The 24,375-nt window shown below is 42.5% G+C and overlaps 1 protein-coding gene across 2 annotated transcripts; it reads left to right on the plus strand.

Annotated features, from left to right (window-relative positions):
* Window positions 1-13,360: 13,360 nt before the first annotated feature.
* Window positions 13,361-24,022, plus strand: LMBR1L (limb development membrane protein 1 like). Of its 2 annotated transcripts, XM_074226009.1 has the most exons (17): window positions 13,361-13,729; window positions 16,809-16,893; window positions 17,922-17,955; window positions 18,881-19,020; window positions 19,213-19,316; window positions 19,494-19,620; window positions 19,815-19,883; window positions 20,055-20,119; window positions 20,468-20,540; window positions 20,699-20,782; window positions 20,997-21,073; window positions 21,322-21,399; window positions 21,813-21,886; window positions 22,070-22,160; window positions 22,266-22,332; window positions 23,005-23,166; window positions 23,339-24,022. In XM_074226009.1, exons 1-17 carry the CDS (start codon window positions 13,658-13,660, stop codon window positions 23,404-23,406), a joined length of 1,470 nt encoding a protein of 489 aa, XP_074082110.1. In that variant the 5' UTR covers window positions 13,361-13,657; the 3' UTR covers window positions 23,407-24,022. The 2 variants fall into 2 exon arrangements, with proteins under 2 accessions (XP_074082110.1, XP_074082111.1); XM_074226010.1 differs by lacking the exon at window positions 16,809-16,893.
* The last annotated feature ends 353 nt before the right edge of the window (window positions 24,023-24,375 follow it).

A 24,375-nucleotide genomic window follows, 5' to 3' on the forward strand; every position in this document is an offset into this window, starting at 1 on the left:
TTCTGACTTTGCTGCTTTTTGTATTGCTTTGTGTTTTTCTCCCAGCATAGGAAGCCAGAGTCATGCCCCAAAGCACTCCTGTCAAATACAGGAGAGCCATGACAATACCGGAAAACCTCAGGAATCATTTCTGGAGGAGCAGATAGAATCAGATCATAGGAGGGCAGTGAAAGAATGCATTTGTTATTATAGTACTAGAGCTAGAGCTACAATCTGTTGCTGTATGCTGTTCCAGCATAGGGCAGAGAGCTTATCCCTTCATAGATACTGGTCTCAGGATCAGTGGATAGCAGCAGATGTGGGCCCCACTGGCAATAGAAAGATGATTTGCTTCCAGAAGCAATGGCAGTCTTATAACCAAAGAGTAGGCAGTGGCAAAAGGCAAGAATATTGTAGTCCATTGTGAACAATTATTTAAAAGTATTGGCCCTCTAGGGGAGGCTAGGTGGTACAGTGGATAGAGCACTAGCCCTGGAGTCAGGAGTACCTGAGTTCAAATCTGACCTCAGACACTTAATAATTACCTAGTTATGTGGCCTTGGGCAAGCCACTTAACCCCATTGCCTTGCAAATAAAAAAAAAAAAAGAAACTGTTACATTCAATTGTTTTGTCTTTATATGATTCCCTTTTAGTTTTTCTGTTCCACCTTTAGTCTTTGGTCTGTCTCCAGCTTCTTGAATACTAGAGGTCAGCTTGACCAGTCATAATCCTCTGGTCATTTAAATGGAGAAAAGTCTTCTAAGAAGCTATAAGTACTTTACCACCAAGGGCTGGGACGTGAGAGGAGCAATATACTAACTTCTTCCATGCAAGGAAGGCTGGTTTTTCCTTAAAAGGTATTAAGATCTTCTAGATTTGGTTGACTTAGGATACTGAAAGACTCAGACTTACAAGAACACAAGCAACCAAAAGGAGCTCCAAGTTCATTCAAGATGCTTGTTTTGGTAGATCATAATTGGTAACACAGGGAAGGGAATTTTGCTCAACTGAATCAGTTTAAGGTATTCTCCATGCCTATCCTAGAAATGCAACCTCTTGCTATAGCTAAGTAAATCTCTTTTTTGTTAACCACTGAATGACCTTAAGAGAATCTCATTTTGTTCCGATACTAAACCTAAAGCACCAAGACGTTGGTTCCTGAGTTAGAACCAACCCAGAAGAATAACTCAGGATAGAGTGCTAGCTAGGAAAACAGGGAGAAGCATGGGTCTTAGGGTGTTTAGATCTTAGAATTGCTTGAGGTTGTTATCCTGCCTTGGTAGCTGCCATTCCTGGTTGCTTCCAAAGTCCACATTGGGTTTCTGAACACCATGGGGACTTTTTCAGGGTGGGGGTGGGGGGAAACTTACATTTTCTTTGCCTCCATATACAGACCTTCAAAAATTACGTGTATCTTTGACTAATGTCTGTTCTAGCTCAAAGGCTTCTGCTCATTTGTATGAGTTCAGGTGCTGCTTTTTCCTAGGACCTCCTTTTCTATTGCCATGGGCTTCTGGCTGACTTCTCGGGCAATCCTAGAGTCAATTGTTAAAAATATATATTTTATTTTTCCTCAATTAAATATTAAAATAATTTTTATAATGTTTAGGCTTTTAATATTTGAGTTTCAAATTCTATCCCATCCTCTCCTCCTTCCTAAAACAGCAAGCAGATATAGGTTATATATGTGCAGTCATGTAAAATATTTCCATATTAGTCATTTTATACAAAAAAATTAACAAAAAAGAATGAAAGTGGAAAATAGTATGCTTCATTCTGTATTCAAACAATATCAGTTCTTCCTCAAGAGATAAATAGTATGTTTCTTTATTAGTCCTTTGGAATTTTTTTCTTGGATTGTATTATTGAGAATAGCTAAGTTATTCACAATTGATCATGCTTTAATATTGCTATGACTATATACAATGTTCTCCTGGTTCTGCTAATTTCACTTTACATCAGTTCCCATAGGGTTTTTTGGAAATCATCTCTTTCCAGGTTTTTTGGAAATCATTCCACTTATTTCTTATAGTACAATAATATTTCATCATAAGCATATACCACTGCTTGTTTCCCCAATTGATGAGAATTCCTTTGATTTCCAATTCTCAGCAACCACTAAGAGCTGCTATAAATAGCATAAATAAAATAAAATCTTAAATAAAAATTTTAAATAAAAAATTTAAATAAAATAAATTTTAAATAAAATAAATTTTAAATAAAAAATTATATAAATAGAGTTGGGGTGGGTTTTTAAATGTAGCCCACTTCCTTGGCAGGAGAGATGGACTTCTTGCATTAGATGGACTTCACTGGAGATTCCCTTTTAGTCAGTGACTAAAATAGAGTTCCACATGGTAAACAAATTACATGTTAAATTCCCTTGTGGGTTTATTAATAAATATTCCCTTGTTGGTTAATTAATCAATAGCCTCCTTTTCTGAAGCATTTTAAAAGCAGGGAAACAAGTCAGGTACACAGGGTAGTTTGTCAGCACTAAAAGTATACACCTAGCTCATACTTCCTTTTACAACACTTAAAAGTAGTCAAACCCTGATGAATTATAAGGAACGATTTAAGTCTAGAAAACCTATAAGGTAACAGGGGTTCCTCCCCTCAGAAGTGGAAACTTTGGATATGGTCCCTCAAACTTCCCATGAAAGCAAAAACCTTTTTTTTTTCCTTTTAACATTCCACCTTTGCTGCCACCTAAGTGAGCCATGAAATAGGTAATAAGCAAGGGAAGGAAAACAGAAGTTTATCAAGGGCCTGCCATGCTTCTGGAAAGACAGTTAGGTGTCAAAGAAAGTTGGACCTGAAGTCAGGAAGACTTCCCTTCCTGAGTTCAAATCTGGCCTCAGATACTTACTAGCTATGTGACCCTGGGTAAATCATTTAAATTTAACCTTTTTGCCTCAATTTCCTCATCTGTAAAATGATCTGGAGAAGGAAATCAAAAACCATCCCAGTATCTTTGCCAAGAAAACCTAATGCAGTCACAGAGAGTCAGATATATGCTCTTGGAAGTATGCTAACTAACCAACTAACCATTGCCTCTGAATCATTAAAAATTATTGTGTAATGTTAGATATAAAGTACATAGTTTTTTAAGTTTTATTGTCACTTTCTGTTATTACAGCACAATAACTTACATTTCATTCACCACAGTTAACTTCTCCACTTGCCCTAACTCTATATTCCATTTTATTCCATAGGCTGTCTATACACATGGGCTTGATAAGAGTTACCATATAGAGCTCTCAGTCTGATTGTAACCCTTTTGCTCCATACAAACTAAACAAGAGATCGTGCCAATTACTACCTAAACTCAACTGTGAGGTTGAGATTTAAATCTCATTATGATGATCTCTGGATGAGATGTTGCCTGAGGCAGACAACCCAACTCTCAGACCCCTTCTATAGCAAAACCCTAAATTAGCATTAGTCAGAATGAAGATTAGGAAATCTAATTAGCAACTTCAGTGGTGATTTATTATGCCAAGAAAACGATTAGGAAACTTAGTAAGATTGACTCCAATGGGAAGTATGAACTGGCTGATGTATGTTTGTATAACTAATAAGAAACCCTAAAGAAGAGTAGGGACAAATTTGTCCTTTTCTCTGCTGGCTATATAGAATTATTGCAAAGTTTATTTTACCATCATCTCTTAATGCTTCCTAGTATTTTTCTTTTCCTTATTTTGTCCACTGGATAACCTGGCTTCAAATTAGCATAGAATAATTATTAGAATGGGGAAAGCTAGGTGGTTCAGTGGATAGAACTCTGAGTCTAGAGTCAGGAAGATCTGAATTCAAATCCTGTTTCAGACCCTTACTAGTTTTTTTAATGATTTTTTTTAAGGACTTCATCAAGGAATTGGATGAGAAGATAAGACTTTGTGTTGATCGTTTGACAAGAGCAAGGAGAGACGTCGGTAGATAACTAGGGTCACTGGAACTCTTAGTGAGCCAATAAACATTCATTAAGTAACTGCTAGGTTTCAGGGCCTAAAGCACAATATTAGGAAAAGATAAGGAAGTCATCCTTCATACTGGGTGAATTTATAAGAGGATGAAAACAAGAATCTCCAGAAGTTGGTCAGATACCAACAGGTTATAATCTGCTAATTGATAATGATGATTGATGCTTCTTGTTCATTTTTGAAAAAGACTATATCAGCCCAAAGGTGATGCCAAGATATACAAATGAATTGGAGTTAGGTGAGGAGGTGCTAGGAGGGATTTGGGAGGAAACCTCACAAGGATCCTTTTGATTACTTGGGTGTATAGTTTCTGTGTCACTTGACAATTATTTTTCTTTGTAAAAAGAAAGCACTCAATATAGGGCATTTTAAGTGGTGAAATTATTGTGGTATCAAAGCAAAAGGCAACAATTAACCTTTAAAAAAATTTTTTCTTATATATTTTAAAAGATCAAATGCTTCTGCCTGAAATCAGGAGAACAAACTACACTTATTTTCTGGGTGGTAGCCAGTCCAAGAATTCTGTGATTATAAAATGAGGCTCTGAATCTGGTTGGATTCTTAGGCTATAAAATATAGAAAGCAGAAACTGGTGTTGATTATAAAGGTTTAGCATGTCTGCTAAAGTAGCAAGATGAAAATGCATAATGATGATGACAGCTAAGCCAAAGGTCAAGTGGGAATAAAAGTTTTAGTTTAGTGCTGGGATCAAAGAAGAATGAGATCCTGAGAAAATTTTATGTTTGCCCTTCCTCATGCCCTTTTGGAGAACAGTACCCTGAAACAAAGGGCAGTCTAAATATTCTAGGAGGGGACTAGGCTAAGTCCAGCATCAGTCTGTGTCTCTAATTATCAGTATCCTGGGTCAATTAATCCTAAAATATCCATATACAAAGCAGAGGAACCCATAATGACCTTTCTGGGCTCTGCTGAGAAGAATGAATGAATGAATAACTGAATGAACATTCATTAAGATACTACAGCATGGGGGGGTGGAGGTAGCTAGGTGGCGAAATAGATAGATCACCCAGCCCTGTAGTCAGGAGGACCTGAGTTCAAACCAGACCTCAGAAACTTAATAATTACCTAGCTGTGTGACCCTGGGCAAGTCACTTAACCACATTGCCTTGAAAAAAAAACCCAAAAAAGATATTACAACGTGCTGGACACTGCAGTAAGTGTTAAAAATACAGACAAACTAGGATAGCATCCACTTTCTAGGAATTACATGTTAATGCGGAATGACAACACATGGGGCAGCTAGGTAGTGCAGTCAATAGAACATTGGTCCTGGAGTCAGGAGGACCTGAGTTCAAATTTGACCCCAGACACTTAATAATTGCCTAGCTGTATGACCTTGGGCAAGTTACTCTTAATCCCATTGCCTTAAATAAATAAAAAGTTTTAAAAAGATTGAGTGAGTAGCAGAGTTCAGGACATAAATTTTGAAAATCACTATTAGATGCTTGAACTACCCAAAGTCTTGTGAGCTTGCATTATTCCCTTCTTATCCTCTGCAAGTACCAATTTCACAATTCCTGTTATTTCATTCTACTTGCTGCCCCACATCTGGAACTGCTCTTTCTTTCTCTCCCCTAACTGCACCTCAGAGAGTTTCTTAACTCTTAACTTCTTAGTTTGTTTGAATGGTTTGTCCAAATGTGTAAGTATTTGGGTTTTTTTTAAATTTTTTTTTCAAACAGTCAGCTGATGGTCCCAAGTCACTCACTCTCTTTGAGAAACCAGGAAAGGGGAAGGAGGATGGAAGGGATACAGATTGGAACCTAAAAACAAATTATAATTTATTATCATACTTATCATGGCTTTTGGGCTCTGAGCAAGTATATAAGGATCTGCACCTTCATAAGTGAGTTAAACCTCAGTTCCATGTAGGTTAAAGAAGAATGCTTGTATCACTATCTCACAGAACTGAGAGGAAAATGTTTTATAAACTATGGACTGCTGAGTAAATATAAGGTAATATCAAATCAAGCTGTCACTGAATCACAAAATTTTTGAGCTGGAACAATCCTTGACGGCTTATGTCAACTATACCTGAAACTACAATATCCCTGGTTATACTTGCCCAGTTTCTGCTTGGAAATCTTCAATGAAGACAAACCTTACTACCTTCCACATAACAGCTTTAATTGTTGGGTTTTGCTAGTCTAAAATTTTCAAGTTTAAATTGTCCTCTTAACAACTTCCACCCCACTGTCTCATTTTGCTCCAATATGGAACCCAAACTATTAGGTCAAGCCCAGCCCAATATACTCCCTTATCTTTAACTTACAAAACCACTACCCTGTTAGGCCCTCATCACCTCTTTCACTTGAACTGCAAAGACTTCCTGATAGGTTTCCCTACATCATTTCTCTCTCTCTTCTCTCCCTATCTGTCCACATCCCCACTCCAATCCATCCTCAACATACCTGAACAAGTGATATTCCCAAAGCACAAAGGAACTCCATAAATTATAATGGCTTCCTTTTCTAAGAGGAAATAGATACTCCTGTTTGACCTTAAAAGTTTTCCCTAATATGCTCCCTTTCTACTTCTCTAGTCTTTTTATACTTTAACCCTTCCCTTCCCTCCACTGACATGTACTTTCTGCCTTACTTACTATTCCTTACACATATTATCCCATCTCTTATTTCCATGATCAGCCTAGAATGCTTTCCCTCTTCACCTCCACCTCTTAGAATCCAGTCTTCTTTAAGACTCAGGTCAATACTATTAGTTATATTGGATGGCTCTCTGAGAAAGGAGGAAAGAGGAGGATACTGACAGAAATTCTGGTGATGTAAAAAAAAAAATCAGCAAAAATTAAAAAAAAAATTTTTGTAAAAACACCAATCACCTTTTATAACAGGCAATTCTCTGGGTTTTCCCAATTATAGCTGTCTAATGTTACTATCAATATTACCTTAAGTTTGTTTTGAATGTGTTATAATTGCACCTAAATAAAAAAAAGGCATCACAGATTAATCCTGTACACCTGGTTTCTACACTTAAGGTTAAACAGATTTGGTTATTTATCTGAAGATATTTATTGTTGAGTAGTTTAAATCATATCCAACTCTTCTTGAACCCTCTTTGGGATTTTCTTAGCAAAGATACTGGAGTGGTTTGCCATTTCCTTCTCCAGCTTGTTTTTACTGATGAGGAAACTGAGGCAAACAGGGTTAAATGACTTGCCCAGGATCACACAGGTAGCAAGTGTCTGCGGTCAGATTTCAATGAATTTTCCTGATTTTAGGCCCAGAATTTAATCCACTTTTACACCTAGCTGTCCTTGGGATGTTCATTTACATGTTATTTTTCCAATTAGGATTTATGAACTCTTTAAGACAGGGACAGTTTTCCCTTTGTCATGATATTCTCAGTGCTTAGGACACTATCCAGCAGGTATTTCAAAAGTTTACAGCACCTATTGATTTATTGACTGATTGCCTTTAATACCTGCAAGAACTTCCTAAAATGGTGTCTCTCTAGGAAGAGATAGAGATGGGATAGAGAGGGACTTGGGCTTTGGCAATTTGGATTTCTGCCATAGGTTAAGTTCCCTTGCTTCTTGAAGGCTCTCAGTTTTCCCCTCCTTCTACCTTTCTTCCAAAGAGTATTACAGGGACTGGTGAGATCATCCTTGAGAAAATCTTGAGCTTTGAAGAAAAAGATAGCAAAGTGTGGTGACTCAGATCTAAATGTTTTACCACCCATCCAAAAGGACAGTGCCATGTGCTTGTACCACCTGATTTATACCTCAGAACTCCACTATCCTTCCCAGCTGTCTAGGTTACTGCTATTTCCTTGGAACGCCTGTCAAAGGTGTGTGAAGCCATTTCTTGAACTATTGAGCAGAAATAAACAAAGTAGGACCAAAACAAATATTAATTGCAGATAATGATAATTAACACCAATAGCACTTTGAATTTTCTGTATCTTTTTTCTTTTAGGAAAGACCTTAACATTGGAAATTTAGAAATAGAAGACTTCATCAGATTCCTTGCTTTAGTTCTGTGGAAACTGAGACTTACAGAAATTAAGCAGGTCAGACAGGGTCACACAGATAGAAGGAGAGCCAGGAGTGAGACCCAAGTCCCACACCCCAAACCCTGTAATACAATGCTTCTTTTCACAATAACATTTTATAATCTCTTTTCAAGGTAGGGGTGATAGGAAGGAGGAGAAAAAGAATGTTTTCAGATAATAATAAAATTGGCTGCAAAAAGAAATTACTTGCCTATACCAGCCCCCTGCTGGTTGAAATGGAGGCCTAGAAAAGAATTAAAGGAAAGTTTCTTAGAACTCATTGATCTCAGGACTCCTTCAGTCTTACTGTGGCCAGTTTTTATGACTACTTGAAACAGGCCTGCCCTGGGGAAAAGGGAGGAGCTTCTCGGGGATGATGTCATTTTTACTTCCCAACTGCATCAGGTTCCTGATTAGTTCCTTATCGGCCTGCAGATGGTGCTACTGACAAGGAGTTCCTGCCGAGCTAAGCTGGCCTCTAATTTCTGCACTCTGACCTTGTTACCTGAGCACTGTGGCCTGCAGAAGAGCCACAGACAGAATGGATCTTGTCTGGCACCCCTACATTTTACATACCTCTCAGTTTTCATAGACAGTCTGAATTTTCCATTCATCTCAAGATGTTTTCTCAAGAAGCCATGATGGGGCGGCTAGGTGGCACAGTGGATAAAGCACCGGCCCTGGAGTCAGGAGTACCTGGGTTCAAATCCAGTCTCAGACACTGAATAATAACCTAGCTGTGTGGCCTTGGGCAAGCCACTTAACCCCATTGCCTTGGGGGAAAAAAAAACAAACCTAAAAAGAAAAATCAGACTGGAAAGGGAAAATCAAATGGTTACATTATACATCAATTCAACCATCCTATGATTTGCCAGATCAAAACTCCTTTTACTTCCATTCCCTTTATCTGTGATTTTTCCCTAGCGCTCTCTCTCTCTCTCTCTCTGTATTTGTATTTCCAACACTTGGCAAAATACCTTGCATATTTAAATGCTTAACTTTCTTATTCATTCATTTCCATTTTGTATGAGACTTATGTATTCCAAATCAGAGAGCCTTCAGGCTGCTTTTAGGATTACCTTGTGGTCTTTCCTGGATTTTCCTCTAGGTACAATAGAATAACAGTAGCTTGGGGGCTATTATTAATTATTGACAGTAAAAGATAGATTAGGAACATGTTAGTGTCACCTTAATAGAATACAAATAGGCAACTAAAGTCCATAACACTGGGGTGTACAGATTATAGTATAACAGATTTAGAGCTAGAAGGAGCTTTAGAGATTATTCAATTCAGTCCCCTAGATTAAAATAAAATTGTTAAGCATCTGCCATTCTGAGTGTTAGAGATATAAAGATAACAATACAAGACTCTGAACACTATTGGGAATGGAAGGATTGGTAGAAAGGGAAACATATAGATAAATGCAAAATATATACAAAATAATTTCAGGATTGGGAGAAAGTATAAACAATTGGATGGATCAAAAAAGACCTTTTTATAGGTGAAAAAACTAGTGCCCAGAGAGATGATATGGATTGCCTAAAGTCACTCAAAGAGGATGCTGATGATCCTAGTTTCTTCTTACCTGATTGACTAGTAGGATTAGCTGTCAAATGTTGGATTTCTCTAATCACCACAAATCACCTTTATGCCCTAACATCCAAGATGTATAATGAAGTCTAAACATAAACGGGGGGCAGCTAGGTGGCACAGTGAATAGAGCAATAACCCTAGAGTCAGGAGGACCTGAGTTTGAATCTGTCTTCAGACACTTAATAATTGCCTAGTTGTGTGATCTTGGGCAAGTCACTTAACCCCACTGCCTGAAAAAAAAGTTTTTTTAAAATAAACATAAATAGGACTTTCACTATTGATGACAAGTCTAGCTATAATTTCCTTCCTCATTGATTCTGCTAGGTAGACTTAGGAAGGGTAATGTTTGCCCTTCAAAGAAGACCATGACATCAAAGAGCTGATACCATAACAAGCATATGAATTGGATTTGAGTGAGGGAGGCAGTGCTAATCAGCAGCCTCATTGTCCTTCAGAGCCTTCTGGGCCCAGTGGCCAAGATATGAATCAGGACTGGAGACAGCCCTGGATGCAGGGCAATTAGGGTTAAGTGACTTGCCCAAGGTCACTCAACTAGTGACCCTGCCTGAGAGCCTAGAGGCAAGAAAATAAGGATGAGATTAGAGAACATTGAGAAGTCTGATCTAACTAGAACTAAAAGTACAGGAAGAGAGGAGGTGGAAATGTGATATAAGGCACCTGGAACTAGCCTGGGTTGCCCTTAAATGATGAATATTAAAGAGTTGGTATTAAACAGTATGATTTTTGAATAAAAGAATGTTGAGTCTTTGGAAGATTACTTTGTTGGTTGTGTGAATGTTGGATTGGAAATAAATAAAAAATGGTAGAAGGGAAAGAAAGTAGGAGAATACATCAATAGTCCAAGAAAGCGCTGATGATAACCTGAACCAGGAGATGTAGGTCAATGAAGATCATAGGATCATAGGATGTAGAGCTGGAGGGGAAGTCAAGTCAAATCATGTCAAAAAGCTATTTAAATGCCTACTATATGGTATATAATGTAAAAGCTAGGGATATAAAGAAAAGCAATAACAGTTCTGACGCTCAAAAATTTACAGTCTAATGGAAGGAGACAACATGCAAACAACTATGTACACAGATTTTATATGTGTGTGTCAACTATAAAAATCTGCAAATATATATGTGAATGTACAATAAATATGTTTAAATTTGACATAATCTTAGAGGGAAAGCATTAGCATTAAGGGGAAACTATTTAAAAGTTATTGTTTTTTAACAAATGGTGGAGAAGTCAAGAGTCAGAAATGAGGAGGAAAAGAATTCTAGGCAAGAGACAGTCATGGAAAATGTCTTGTTTAACATTAATAGCATCATTGTGAAATGAATCAACTATGATCCTCTCAACAGTTCAGTGATCAAAGACAACTCTGAGGGACCTATTATGGAAAAGGTCATCCACATCCAAAACCAAACCAAAACAAAACAAACTATGGAGAATATAGAGCAAAGAATGTTATGTTCACTTTTTAAAATTTCTTTTATGTTTTTTCACATGATTAATATGGAAATATATTAAACATGACCATACATGTACAATTTTACCAGATTGTTAGTTGTCATGGGGGGAGAAAGGAAGGGTGGTAGAAAAATGTGGAACCCATAAACTTGCAAGTGTATAAATGTTGAAAGCTACCTTTGCATGTGACTGAAAAAATAAATTAAAGTTTAAAAAAAAAGAGGGCAGCTAAGTGGTGCAGTGGATAGAGCACTGGCCCTGGAGTCAGGAGTACCTGGGTTCAAATCTGGCCTCAGACACTTAATAATTACCTAGCTGTGTGGCCTTGGGCAAGCCACTTAACCCCATTGCCTTGCAAAAACCTAAAAAAAAAAATGTTTGGTTCAGTAGTCAGAATAAAGATTAGTTTTACTGGATAGTCAACCATGAATATTGAGTGAAAGACATTTACTACTACTATACTTTGGGTTGGGGATATATTTTTTAAAGACACCACCCTACCTTCAAGGAGCTTATATTCTAAAAGTAGGGAAGACAAAACATAAAGACATAACAAGTACTCTCTCAGTTCACAATCCCAGGATCATGTAGCTATTTCTTTCCCTCGGAGTTCTAGGAGTAGCTCTGAGGGGTTGAAGCATCATGCCCCTTTATGTCTTTAGTTCAAGTCTCCTGCAGCTTTCTGTGATTAGCACCCGGTTCCATTTAACTCACTACATCAATTAGTTTTTACAAAGATATATTTACATCAAAGATATAGAAAAATCAAATATAGAAATATTTCCCCTTATCACTTCAGAGACATCAGGACCATATTCTCCTCTTTATCTTTTCTGTCCTTTGGGAGAATGGTCTCAGACAATGTATTTTCTACAATTGTATTTGTCCTACGAAGTTTATATCTAAATGTGGCATCTTTCAGATTATTTCTCAGCTGTTGTTAGGGTAAGTCCCCAAAACAGGGAATTTCAAGTTTTTGCTGGAGATGATGATAGGAATCTGCAATTTCAGGATACTTTCTTGGACGGAAGTACTCATCCTTATGACTTTCAAAGGTTCTTTCTTTCCTTCCTTCTCTTTTTCTCTCTTTCTTTCTTTCTTCCTTTCTCTCTCTCTCTCTCTCTCTCTCTCTCTCTCTCTCTCTCTTTTTACTGGAGGGTGTGATGGGAAGGTTTATCCCAAGGGAGTCAAGTAGATTTGAAGACAGGCTTTAAAACCAATAGCTTTCATGAGAAATGTGTATCTTATCCTGGAGGCTATTATAGGGAACCACTGATTGCCAGGCCTGTGCTTAGCAAGACTATTTTGACAGCTATATTGAAAATCTAAGTTATTAAAGCAGACGATGCATTGGAGAGGAGAAAGACCAGAAGGGGGGAGGGGGAAAATAAGGATATTTCAATACTCCAGGCAAAAGATCCATTTTCCATGTCCTTAATTTTTTCAGCAAAGAAGGGGCGAAATTTGTTGAGAAAACGAGGGGGAGAGGATTGGAGTCTTAAGGAGAGAGATGGTTGGAACAGCACTGTGTTGTGATGAATGTTCATACAGAGTCAATCGGAAATGAATAATAGGCTTGTCAGGCAGTGGGAAGTCCCGATTGAATGGACATAGTTCTTTTGCGTAGTTCTTTTGAATTCTTTCAAAGAGTTCTGCTGGGCATTGAAAAAATGTGCTTGACTGTGTAGGAAAGGAATGAGAACAAGCTCCCGGAGATGGGGCAGCTCCCCAGAGGCCACAAGAAAGGAATACTGGAGAGCCGCGCTTTCTGGGCTCTAACCCGGCTCCTCGGAGTAACGCCGAGGTTCTCACGGGCGGCCTCGGAAGCCTTCACACATGGTGGCCCCACCCCCCAGCTCTGGGAGACCGCAGGTTCTGGAGGGCAGGGACTCTCTTTTTCTTATTTATGTATTTCCAGCGCTTAGAAGGAACTCAACCAAAGTTTGCGGAATTGACAGGCTTTTCTACCAAAATAAGCCCTCGAGGGTTCCGGGGTGGGGGGGGGGGGCGCTTTGGCCTCGCAGCTCCAAGGGACAGCAGGGGGGAGTCCTCTCCGGGATTCTTCGCGATACAAACAGAGCCGGTAGCCCGGCCCATCCGTGGCTCAGGAACATCCCGCCTCCCTCTACGGGGCTAGCCTATCGCTGTCCGTGTTATGGTGAAAAACAGTTTCCTCGGATTCTAACCACCAATGACTTGAGCCCATTCGGCCGAGATCCCGCCTACCTCTTGTGTCGTCACGCCGTGGCTTTAAAACGGAACGCGGAACGGCGTTTGCCCGATGTTGTAGTGAAGCAGTCGGCGGATACGTTTTTGTTTCGGAACGTGCCCTTAAAGGGCCGGGCGCGATCTGAAGCCGCGTCCGGATTAGCGGCGGCGCGGCAGTCGCTATCCCTTTAAGGGCGGAGCTACGCGGGGAGGGGCGAAGAGGGGCGGGCGAATCTGGTTGTGGAGTCGGTCCGGTGTCTCGGTGGGGGCCGCGGCGCGGAGGCGGACTTGGCGGAGTCCGGGCTGTCGGCGGCGGATTTCTTTCCCCCGCTCGTCCTCTCCGGACCCCGGAGAACCCCGCCCCCAGCCATGCTGAGCAGAGCATGGAAGCGGCTGACTACGAGGTGTTGTCGGTGCGGGAGCAGCTGTTCCACGAACGAGTCCGGGAGTGCATAGTGAGTGCGGGCCGGGGGCGGCGCGTGGGGCCGGGGGCCGTTGCGGCGGGGGGCCGGCGGCATCAGCTTCAGCCCTTGGAGCGGGTAAAGAAACCCACCCTCTCCCCAGGGCCCCCGGGAGGGGAGCTTGCTCACGGTCTCCCCCAAACTCTGGGAGAAGCCTCTGGTCACTCCGGCCTGTTGGGGGTGGGGAAGGATGGGGGGCCAGAGAAGCAAGACTTAGCGGTGTGGGTGCTCAGGTGGGCTCCCCCATAGAGGGCTTGCCGACTGTTTTCCCAAGGCGCTCCCCTCCAGTCCCCACCTTGGTTACCGCTTCCAGCCTGCCGTGCAGGTGTCTCTGGAGCCACAACAGGTTCTCTGGCGAATGCCGGAGCTCCCGGGGCCCAGCGAGCCAAGCTGAGGTTCGGGGCTTCACAGTTCCAGGGTTTCTAAAGCCCCCCACGCCTCCTTCCTTTCTCACCCTCTTTTGCTATCTGTAGTGGTTCTCTACTTCATACTGAATGTATACAAGAGAGAAGGAAGAAGAAAAACTGGGGGGAAGGGAGGTAGAGGGCTGCCCCTTTGGTGGCCTATTTTTAATTTTATTTTGGGGTCCCTCACACTCATACCTCTGTCATCAAAGAATCCAAGAAAGATGAACCTAACTGTTGAACCACTGAGAGAAGGAAATTGGTGAGGAACGAGTAAAGATGAAAACAGTTGGGTCTCATAATCTGGAGTTTTCTCTCTTCAGGGAACTAGCTTTGGTTGATAGTTGTTTCAGCTCTAGATATATAACTGTGGGCAAATTTACTTTACCTATAAAAGGAAGTAATACTATTCATATTATTGAAACTTCTTAAGTTGGAGAAAATCACTCTGTAGATGGTTGAATGCAATATAACCGTGAGCTATTATTGCCATTCTGCTTCATTGAATTGAAAGAGTAGTAGAGATTCTTGGATGTCCCCTAACCCCCTCTCCTTTAGTTTTCCGTAGTAACCCATAGCAGGGAAGTTTGTCTACCTGCCTGTTTTCACCTGTTAGACAAAGCAGCTTTTGGGAGAACATCTCAGTCTCAGGCCAACCAGGACTGCGTGGAACTCCAGCTTGACCTTTTGAGCTCTCCTACCTTCTTGGGTATGATGCAAGCCAGGAGATTGAAGCTTGGGCTATAAAACTGCAGAACTTCTAGATTATTACTTTTACCTCTGGAGGTGACTCTATCTTGAGACATGTTTTCAGCCTAGATTGCCTGCTGCCTTAGCCCTTTGGTATGCCATGATCTGCCCTCTTTACCAATCTCCAAAACAAGAATTATTAACCTTTTTTGAGCATGAACCCCCTTAGTGAGGGGTTCAGAATACTGTGGAGTTTTTTAAATTATATGTGTGTGTGTGTGTGTGAAACAAGTTTAGAGATTCCTGGTTAAGAATACCTGCCTCTCAGGGCCTCAACTGAGCTCTATGCCCTATCAGATTGATCCCCCCCCCGCCCAGTTATTCTAGTAGAGTTAGGACAACCTAGGTTCCTAGCATAGCCAGAGTCTGATCTATGGTTCCCATATAATTCTATAATATGTAGTGAAGAGAGTTTTGTACCTAGGAGTCAGGAGACCTTTGTTATCATAATTAGTAATTACTCAAATGCCTTAATGTTCACAAACAGCCCTTTTTATAGTTGAACAAACTGAGATTCAGAGAGGGAATAATTTGATGACAGAACAAGACTGGGACTCACACAAATCCTGGTCTTTTGTTCCTTATATCTTGTTGCTATACTTCTTATACTCCAACTCTGTCCAGTCATTTCCATTCTCTGGACCTCTGGCAAAATGAGCATTTGAGTCTCAGTGATCTTTAAAATACATTTCAACTCTTTAAAATTCTACATTTGAGTTTATTTAACAGGAGGTAGAGGCTGCTGCCATACCTTTGTTCTTAGATTAAAAAACATTAAAGCTATAGAAATATTATTTATTAAAGGTAGAAGGAAGCTTATTGATAAACTGGTCCTAATCATTGAGGAATGCCTGAAAGCAGTAGCTATCAGTGTTGGGATAAGAAGAAAGGATACTTGAAGTCCCTTTCACATACTTGAGTGGTAGGTGACATAGAAAATCTGAGCCTGTTTCCTCTGCTCAGCCCCTGGGCTTCCAGTCACATAAAGATAGGGCCAGAGCTTACAAATTGGGAATGTGAATCCTGGAAATGAATCTCTACTAGAGATTGAGACCCTAGATTCTTCCTCATCACAGAAGCTCCAAGTTCACTAATTATCTGCCACAGTGGCTCTTAACGTTGGTGTTAGGCACTTCTTCTCAGAGACTCCATCTGACCTTGGAGTATGGGGGTGAGCATCAGAATTGAAGCAGAATTGAAGCATCCATGGGATGAGACATCAGGATCATTGGATTTAGAAATGGAAAAGACAGATCAGCTCTGATTTTTTTTTTTAATCTTCTGAGGGTCTTACTTTGGTGATCTGTTTATAAGGGACCCTAACAATGGGAGGGACTCTTCACTCTTGACCACCTGGCTATTTTAGATTTTGTCTCTCAGAGCATAGGTGTGAGTGTATCTCTACTTGTGTATCCTCCCACTCATCTTGTTGATGGGAAAAGGACTAACATGGAATCCCCTTGCTATCCAGGAAAACTGGGAAGCCCTCATTCCCACCCCCCCCACCCCCAGGTTCCCAGGACAAGCTCTGTTGATCATGCTTGATATTTAAAGCAGGAACCAATAGGACCCTTAGCTGTGAGCCTAGTAGTGTGGTAGAAAGAAGTGGGAAATCTGGGAGATTTGGGACTGCCAGTAGACTTCAGGAAAAGATTTTGGGTTATAAGGAAGAGAGGATTTCATTAGGATGATTTGGGTGGGAAATGGTTTGGGGATTAAGATTATGAATCCAAACCTGAAACAATGAAGGTTTTGAGTTAATATTCCACTTCTGATGCCTGATCGACCTTGAGCAACTCACCTTACCTCTCAAGGCCTCAGTTTCTCCATCTCCAAATGGAGAGGGTTGGGCAGGATGGTCTTGGAGGCCCCTTCCAGCTCTAGAGCTACCACTCCTATGATCTTACCCTCCACTTCAGATCTCCACACTGCTGTTTGCAACGCTTTACATCCTCTGCCATGTCACTCTGACCCGATTCAAGAAGCCAACTGATTTTACCACAGGTATGGGCGGGCAAACTTCTGTCAGCCTCTCCACCTGTTGTGGTGCTGGTGGCTGTGCAGAAAACCTTAGGGGAATGGGGTGCTCCCTGGGAAGGGAGAGGGCTAAATTGTCCTGAGTTATCTTGTCCACTGACTTTTCCCTTCCTGGGAGCACAGATTCCTTGCTATTCTCTCTCCCTGGGCTGCCTAAGCCCCTTAACTAGGAACTCTGCCAGTTCTCTATCTGCTTTAATGAAGAGTAGCCTAGTTGCTTATCTGCCTTTAGGGTTAATGGGGCAAGTCCTCTGTAGCATGTACTTTGGGGGAGGAAGGAAAATGGTGCTCTGGGCTAGCTCCATCCTGTAGGAGCCTTCTGATAGCTTGTGATCATAGGGTTAGGTCCAGGTACTTTGGTCTGTCTGTCCAACAGATAATGTTATCACTATACTCATCACTAGATGACCATCCTTCACTGCCTTGAAGCACCAGATCCTTCCCCCCAACCTCAATATATCTAGTTTTCTTTTTTAGACAGGCCTACATCCTTCCTCCCACCCCGGGCACAGCAGCCAAATCATTGTATCTCTCTACCTTGGGAGGTAGCTAGTCCTTAAAGCTCCCCAGGAAATTCCAGGATCCTCTACCCCATCCTCTCTTAGCTCTTTTCAATGAACCTAGCCTGTGACATTACTGGTTTTACTAGCCAGTTGTTTATGGGGAACCTGTGACATGAATTTTTTTTTTATTTTTTAAAGATTTTATTTATTTTGAGTTTTACAATTTTTTTCCCTGACAGTAATATTTTTAGGAAGAAATGGGGAGGGGCAAATTGTGGCAAGGAAAGTGGAGGAAGAAGGAAGATAGCAACAGTAGACAGTAGCAATGCTCCCTTTGCTCCCTGGGACCAGAAGCCCAGGCACACTCAATCCTCTGTTGATGCACCTGAATGCTTTCCTCATCCCTGTAAACTAAGTAATAATATAATAGCCCTGTTGGAATCATTAGCTGACCTCTGTCTTTCCTTCTGTGTGTTTGTCTGATTCTGACAGTGGATGATGAGGACGCCACAGTCAACAAGATTGCGTAAGTGATGCTGCAGTTGACTCTCCTGCCCAACCCCAAGTTCCCATTTGACTAGAGAGAACAATGCCCCAGAGATGCCCCTGGAGCAGGAATCTTAACTAGCTTGCTAATTGGAGTGGGGAACATTGATTGTTTTTTTCACAAATACCTGTACCTCATCCCCAGCCTGTTTCCTGCCTTGATGCACCCTTGAAAGGCTTAGAAAAGTTGTTGTTCCTGTCTCCCTGGTGACCTGAGTCACCAGAAATGGAGATAGTATGGCTCCTCTTCTCTGTGCCCAGAGTCTGGGAGTTCCTCGGGACTTGAGTAGTAGAACTAAACTTTTGTTTGTTTGGAATGGAGAGATGTTATGGTCAGCTGGGAAAAGAGAGCAATGGGAGAGCAATGTTCAGATGACTAGGAAGGGAAGAGAAGCTGGCCTGGGGATCACATCTCTTGTCTAAGTCAGCATGTGCCCAAGGGCCTCACATTCTTAGGGAAGCAGTTGGCAGCTGATGAGGCCAGGAGTTCCTAATGTAATTATCATTCTGGTCTGCTGACTTCCCCTGCGTCTAGGACAGGTGTTTTTAATGTTTTGAGTGTATGTGTCATGGACTTCTTTGGTAGTCTGGTGAAATCTATGTACCTGCTCAGAAGAGTGCTTTTAAATAATTGTAGAAAATGTTATATTTCAGAGGTTAGGAAAAAAAGGTGTCATTTTCTCCCCATCCAAGGCAGTGTATCCCCTGAAAATTATCACATTGGGCCCAAGTTAAAAACCTCTTGTCTTAAGGAAAAAAATTGGGAGTGGAAGAGCTAGCTGTTACCCTGCCTAGGTCCTTCCAAAACTTGTCCTCACTGCCTCAGAGTAGAACAGCTACATGAAGTGGTCTCTGAGACTCCGGGGCTCAAAACTGACTTAGATTCCAATTCTATTTTCCCTTAGACTGGGACTCTGCACCTTTACCTTAGCAGTAGCATTGGCTGCAGTTCTGCTCCTGCCTTTTTCCATCCTCAGCAATGAAGTGCTGCTTTCCCTTCCCCGAAACTACTATATCCAGTGGCTTAATGGCTCTCTCATCCATGGTAAGGACCTCTCCTCCAGGGGGTACTGACCCTCGCTGCTGGGCTTTGTGCTTGCTCTTGTGCCCAGGTATTGGAGCTGAGGCAAAAATGAGGTTTTTTTCAGACAAAGGCCAGTCAGTTCCCTGTTCCTTTTCCTCCCACTCTGATATCCCTCCTATTTTAATACAGTCTTTATCTTCTCTTCTGCCCTAGGACTCTGGAATCTTGTCTTTCTCTTCTCTAATCTGTCCCTTGTCTTCCTCATGCCCTTTGCCTACTTTTTCACTGAGTCGGAAGGCTTTGCTGGCTCCAAGAAGGTGAGCAAGTGGAAGAGAGGGTGAAGGGAGTTTCCTTCCGAGGTGTTCCAATCCCTAAACCTTGTCCCAAATATCCCCTTCCCAATGCCATCCAACTCCATCCTCCCCTGATTCTACCATTGCTTCCCTGATCATCTACTAATCATTTCGCCCCCCCCCCACATTCCCATCCTCAAGGGGGTCCTGGGCAGGGTATATGAGACAGTGGTGATGCTGCTGCTCTTGTCACTGCTGGTGCTGGGCATGGTATGGGTGGCCTCGGCCATTGTGGACAACAGCAAGACCAGCCGGGAGTCTTTGTATGGTGAGTGTTTAAGGTGACCCCAGTCTTCTCCACTGGTATGCTACTGGGGAGGGCCTCATTGGTTTTCCTTCAGATTCTTCATCTTGAGACATCTGCTGTTGAAAGGGGACCAGGTGGTGGGTTCATGGGGCAGGGAGGAGAAAGAGGAAACCCTGGGACTTTTTCCTAACCATTTTTGCCTCTTTCCCCTCCAGATCTCTGGGAGTACTACCTTCCCTACCTCTATTCCTGCATCTCTTTTCTTGGTGTGTTGCTCCTTCTGGGTGAGTCTGTGATCATGTTTGTGCAGAACTTTTTTTAATTTTTGCTGGAACACAACAACTTGGGACCAGGGTGGAGAGGTTGGGAGAATGGGTAAGAAATCTGGCCTGCAGCCCCTGTTTCTATAGAAGAGGAGGGAGAGAGAAACTAAATAATTAACTTCTCCTTTGCAGTGTGTACTCCTCTGGGCCTGGCCCAAATGTTCTCTGTCACTGGGAAACTGCTGGTCAAGCCCAGGGTATGTCATATCCCCTCTCCCTTCCACTCTGCAGGGAGACCTCAGAGATAGAAATGAGAAATAAAGAGTTTTGTCTCCGTTTCCTCCAGACTTCCTTTTCTTGGTTTTCTTCATTCCCTTTCTACCAGTACTCTACCTGTATCCTTGCTACTCAAAACGTACCTTTAGGGAAGAGCCTGTCATAGTGATTTCAGATCTTTAAGTAACTACTATAATTGGATTGTTACCCTTTCAACGTGTTGGCCTCTTGATTGGGGATGACAAAAAAGATGGACAGGGCAGGGATGAACTGAACTCCCCGTGACTGTGAAGTTACTAAAAATCACCCCCCCCCTTCTCACTGCCTAGCTGCTCGAGGACCTGGAAGAACAGTTACATTGCTCAACCTTTGAGGAGGCAGCTCTAACCCGAAGGATGTGTAGTGAGTGGCCTTCTTCCCTCAGTAGAGCTCATTCTCTGGGATAGTTTGTTGGAAAAGAGACAGGATATAGCAAAGCCTAACTGGTAGCTTGGAGGGGAGGGGAAAGGGAATGATTAAGACAGAGTCACAGGTCACCCCTCTGTGCTCCTCTGCCTTAGACCCTACTTTGTACTGGCTGCACCTGGATATGAAGCTGCTGCATAGACAAGTTGTGACTCTGCAGACACAGAGGCTCGTGCTAGGTATGGGTGTGGAAAGTTTGCAGTGGACAAGCCAAGGAGGTGGGGGAGGTGGCCTTGAATGGAGGAGGTGGAGGAGGCGGAGGAGGTGGAGGAGGTGGAGGAGACAGAAGAAGTGGAAGAGGCAGAGGAGGCAGAGGAGGAGGGAGTTGGTTTGGGAGCTCCCCTTCCATTGCTACCAACTCCTTACTGATTTCACCTCCCTGTCCTTACCCAGAGAAACGACAGAAGGCCTCTGCTTGGCAACGAAACCTGGGTTACCCCCTGGCCATGCTATGTCTCCTGGTGCTGACGGTGGGTGTGGGGCTTGGTGGGTGGGGGTAAGTCCACAGAGTAGATGCCCTTGTGGCACCATGCCCAAGGACAGATTGAGGTGGGGCATATGAAAAGGGAAAGAGATGTTCTGTGATTTCAAATTGGGGAAAGAGATTCAGGGAGGGACCTGGTGGGGCAGGGGTATTGTATCTCCGCTGGCAATAGGATAGGAGCTGATAGGACTAGTTTCCGCTCTTTTCTTCTCCCTCCCTTCCTCCCTCAACCAGGGCCTCTCTGTGCTCATTGTTGCCATTCACATCCTGGAGTTGCTCATCGATGAGGCAGCCATGCCCCGTGGCATGCAGGTACCAATTCTTCCCTTTGCCTACAGCCATTCCCAAAGACCTTAATGCTTGAAATAGGGCTTATGGTCCATGTAGGGTTTTTTGGTTGTGTTTTATAACCATAAAGTCTTTTTAAAATTTTTTTTATTTATTTAAGGAAATAAGGTTAAGTGACTTTCCCAAGGTCAACCAGCTAGGCAATTATTAAGTGTCTGAGATCACATTTGAATTCGGGTCCTCATGACTTCAGGGCTGATGCTCTCTATCCACTGTGCCACCCAGTTGCCCCTGGTTATGTTTTAAGGCCAGTTGGCCTTCCCATTGGCATACATCCTTGGTTTGCTAAAGGTTGTGGAATGGGGAAAGAGATAAAACAGATCTCAAAGGAGAAGAGCTCGTCCACAGTCAATATCATTGCCTCTTTTCCTATACAGGGTACCTCTTTGGGCCAGGTGTCATTCTCAAAGTTGGGCTCCTTTGGTGCCATCATCCAAGTTGTCCTCATCCTGTATCCTTCAGAAGAAACTTCATCCCCCATCTTTTCTATCCCTGTTTCTATCCCCTGTGCAGAGCTGGCTTGGGGGCTGGCAGGTTGTATTCCTACCCAAGAAATGGGGAGAAAAGAGAGAGGGAATGGGGAAGCAGGGGATATAATCATTTCTATGCTAATTCTTCCTTAAGTCATCAGTAGTTACCTGATGCTGTCTTCTGTCATGGGCTTCTACAGCTCTCCATTGTTCCAAGGCCTTCGACCCAAACGGCAGGATACAGCCATGACCCAGGTATTGAGGGGGAAGAGGGGGATTTTCTTGAGATCAGGAAGGTTAACAGGATATTGGCACCTGCTCAAGATATTATTTTCTCTTCTGTTCTCCCCTTTCCTTTAGATCATTGGGAACTGTGTCTGTCTCCTGGTACTGAGCTCAGCCCTACCTATTTTTTCTCGTACACTAGGTGAGTACCATTGGCTTTGTGGAGGTGGTGGGATCCTTGGGAAAAGGAGAAGCTTAGAAGGGTTATTTAGTGCTAGGCAAAGACTGCCCCAACAATACTTCTAAGTATTTGGAGTGAAGTAAGAGGTGAGGATGGGTTCCACCATGGGGATAAAGGAACAATTGATAGATAGGGCTGACTGATTACTGCCAGGGACTGATTATTTTGTCTTTGCTCTTGGTTGGTATAATTCACTCACTTCCTTCAGATTTTGGATCCTCTTCTGAATAATTTTTTCAGGCTATGCATCTCTTAAACAGTCTGTAGAAAATAAGAGATTAAAAATGGCCGGTTGAAGGTAGAGGGGGGTGGCATCTTCAGTACTAAGACTTGCATTGATAAGACGTGACCACATGAGGGTAGCAGAGAGCCAACTTCTGAGTTGATTAAGGGGCTAAGTTGGTGTGTCCAACAACCCCTCAGGCCCAAGTCACTTTAGTTTGTGCTGGTATGGGTTGCTTATATTCAAGAATGGGTATTGAATTCTATATGGGCCCTTGAATGATATTTGTTGGGTCCCAGAAGAGCTAAATGGTTGGTCACCCCTGACTGGTGCTGCTTTTAATCTGGGGGGGGGGGTGTTAAGATTTCCTTCCTTTTATAAACTGTTTAGTTTTCCTTCTCTTTTCACAGGGCTTACGCGCTTTGACTTGCTGGGTGATTTTGGGCGCTTCAATTGGCTGGGAAATTTCTATATTGTGTTCCTGTATAATGCAGCCTTTGCTGGCCTTACCACCCTTTGCCTAGTCAAGACTGTGACTGGAGCAGTTCGGGCTGAGCTTATCCGGGCCTTTGGTGAGGGGTTAGAGATTGAAGTTGGGGGTGGGGGGGGGGGCTGGGATAATGAAGGTGAGGCTGAATGGAGGAGCTCGGGATTGACAGGTAGGGCTATAGTTAGATTTCCAAGTTCTCTTACTGAGTGACTTTACCACCCAGAGAGCTTACCTTTGTTGGCTTCATTTCCTAGGCCTTGATAGACTACCACTACCTGTCTCTGGATTTCCACGTCAGCACAGCAAGAGTAAGCTCCAGTGACCTTGATCCAGAGAGTCCAGTGGAAGGGAGAAGTCTGGATACTTTCAGGCTTGGATTGGAGTCCTTGGGGTGACTGGGTGCTCTCCAAGGCCTGGAATTTTTTTGTATGTGTGGAGGAGTTGGAGGGTAGCTAAAGACCTTTGCACTGCTGTATAATCTGAGCCAAAGTTTGGGACCCATTTCTTTTCCTCCCCCTCTCCCTTTCACCAACCCTTTTCAGAAAAACGTGGACCTCTGGCTAAAAAAGCTGGATACCTGCAACTAGCTCCTAGCCTCATCTCCGTTTACATATGAATCTGCCTCATTATAGTCCTGGGCACTGCCCCTGGCCGTGTTTACATGATCTGATGTGCAATAGGGGAGGGAAGGAATTGAGAAGTGGGAAAGAATGGGGAGACTGAGTATTTCCCTGGAACACATTGGTCCTTAGCCCTCTGTTGTCCTTCCCTAGCCCAGCTGAGCCCTCTCAACTAGCTGGGTCCAGGGATGGGATGAGGTTAGGAAGGTTTGTTCCTCCTGAAGATAAAGATGCTTGTTCTCTTCTTTCTCTTCCCCTTAGCCTTCCCTCCCCCAAATAAAGTTGTTTCTGTGGGTTATTAAAAAAAAAAAGACTTCTCATGCTTTTATGAAGAGAGTAATTCACAAAGATTTATTCAATCTGGGCCTGGGCACTGTGGATGTGAATAGAAAACTGGAGTCATCTCTATCCTCAAGGAATTTATCTTTGAAAGTTTCACTTTGAGGTGTGTGGGGAGAAATACTATCCCAACTTATGGTTGTCTGAGCTTTGGAATGGACAGATTGGCAATGGCAGGGAAGGTAGACTCAGAAATCCTCCCTGGGCACCTGCCCCAAGCGAGATATTTATTTTCTTTTTGTTAAACCACTTTATCCTTCCTGCTGCCCTTCTCCACTCCCCTTGCCATACCTTTTAACCAGACTTGACTGTCTACCATTCCCTGACCTAAA

This window comes from Macrotis lagotis, chromosome 2, assembly GCF_037893015.1.
Source record: "Macrotis lagotis isolate mMagLag1 chromosome 2, bilby.v1.9.chrom.fasta, whole genome shotgun sequence".
NCBI classification, from domain to species: Eukaryota; Metazoa; Chordata; class Mammalia; order Peramelemorphia; family Peramelidae; genus Macrotis; species Macrotis lagotis.

Coding starts and splice junctions, on each gene's coding strand:
- LMBR1L (XM_074226009.1), top strand. CDS start 13,658: ATGGAAGCGGCTGACTACGAGGTGTTGTCGGTGCGGGAGCAGCTGTTC. Junction 19,021..19,212: donor TAATGGCTCTCTCATCCATG/GTAAGGACCTCT, acceptor CTTCTGCCCTAG/GACTCTGGAATCTTGTCTTT. Junction 22,161..22,265: donor AGGATACAGCCATGACCCAG/GTATTGAGGGGG, acceptor CCTTTCCTTTAG/ATCATTGGGAACTGTGTCTG.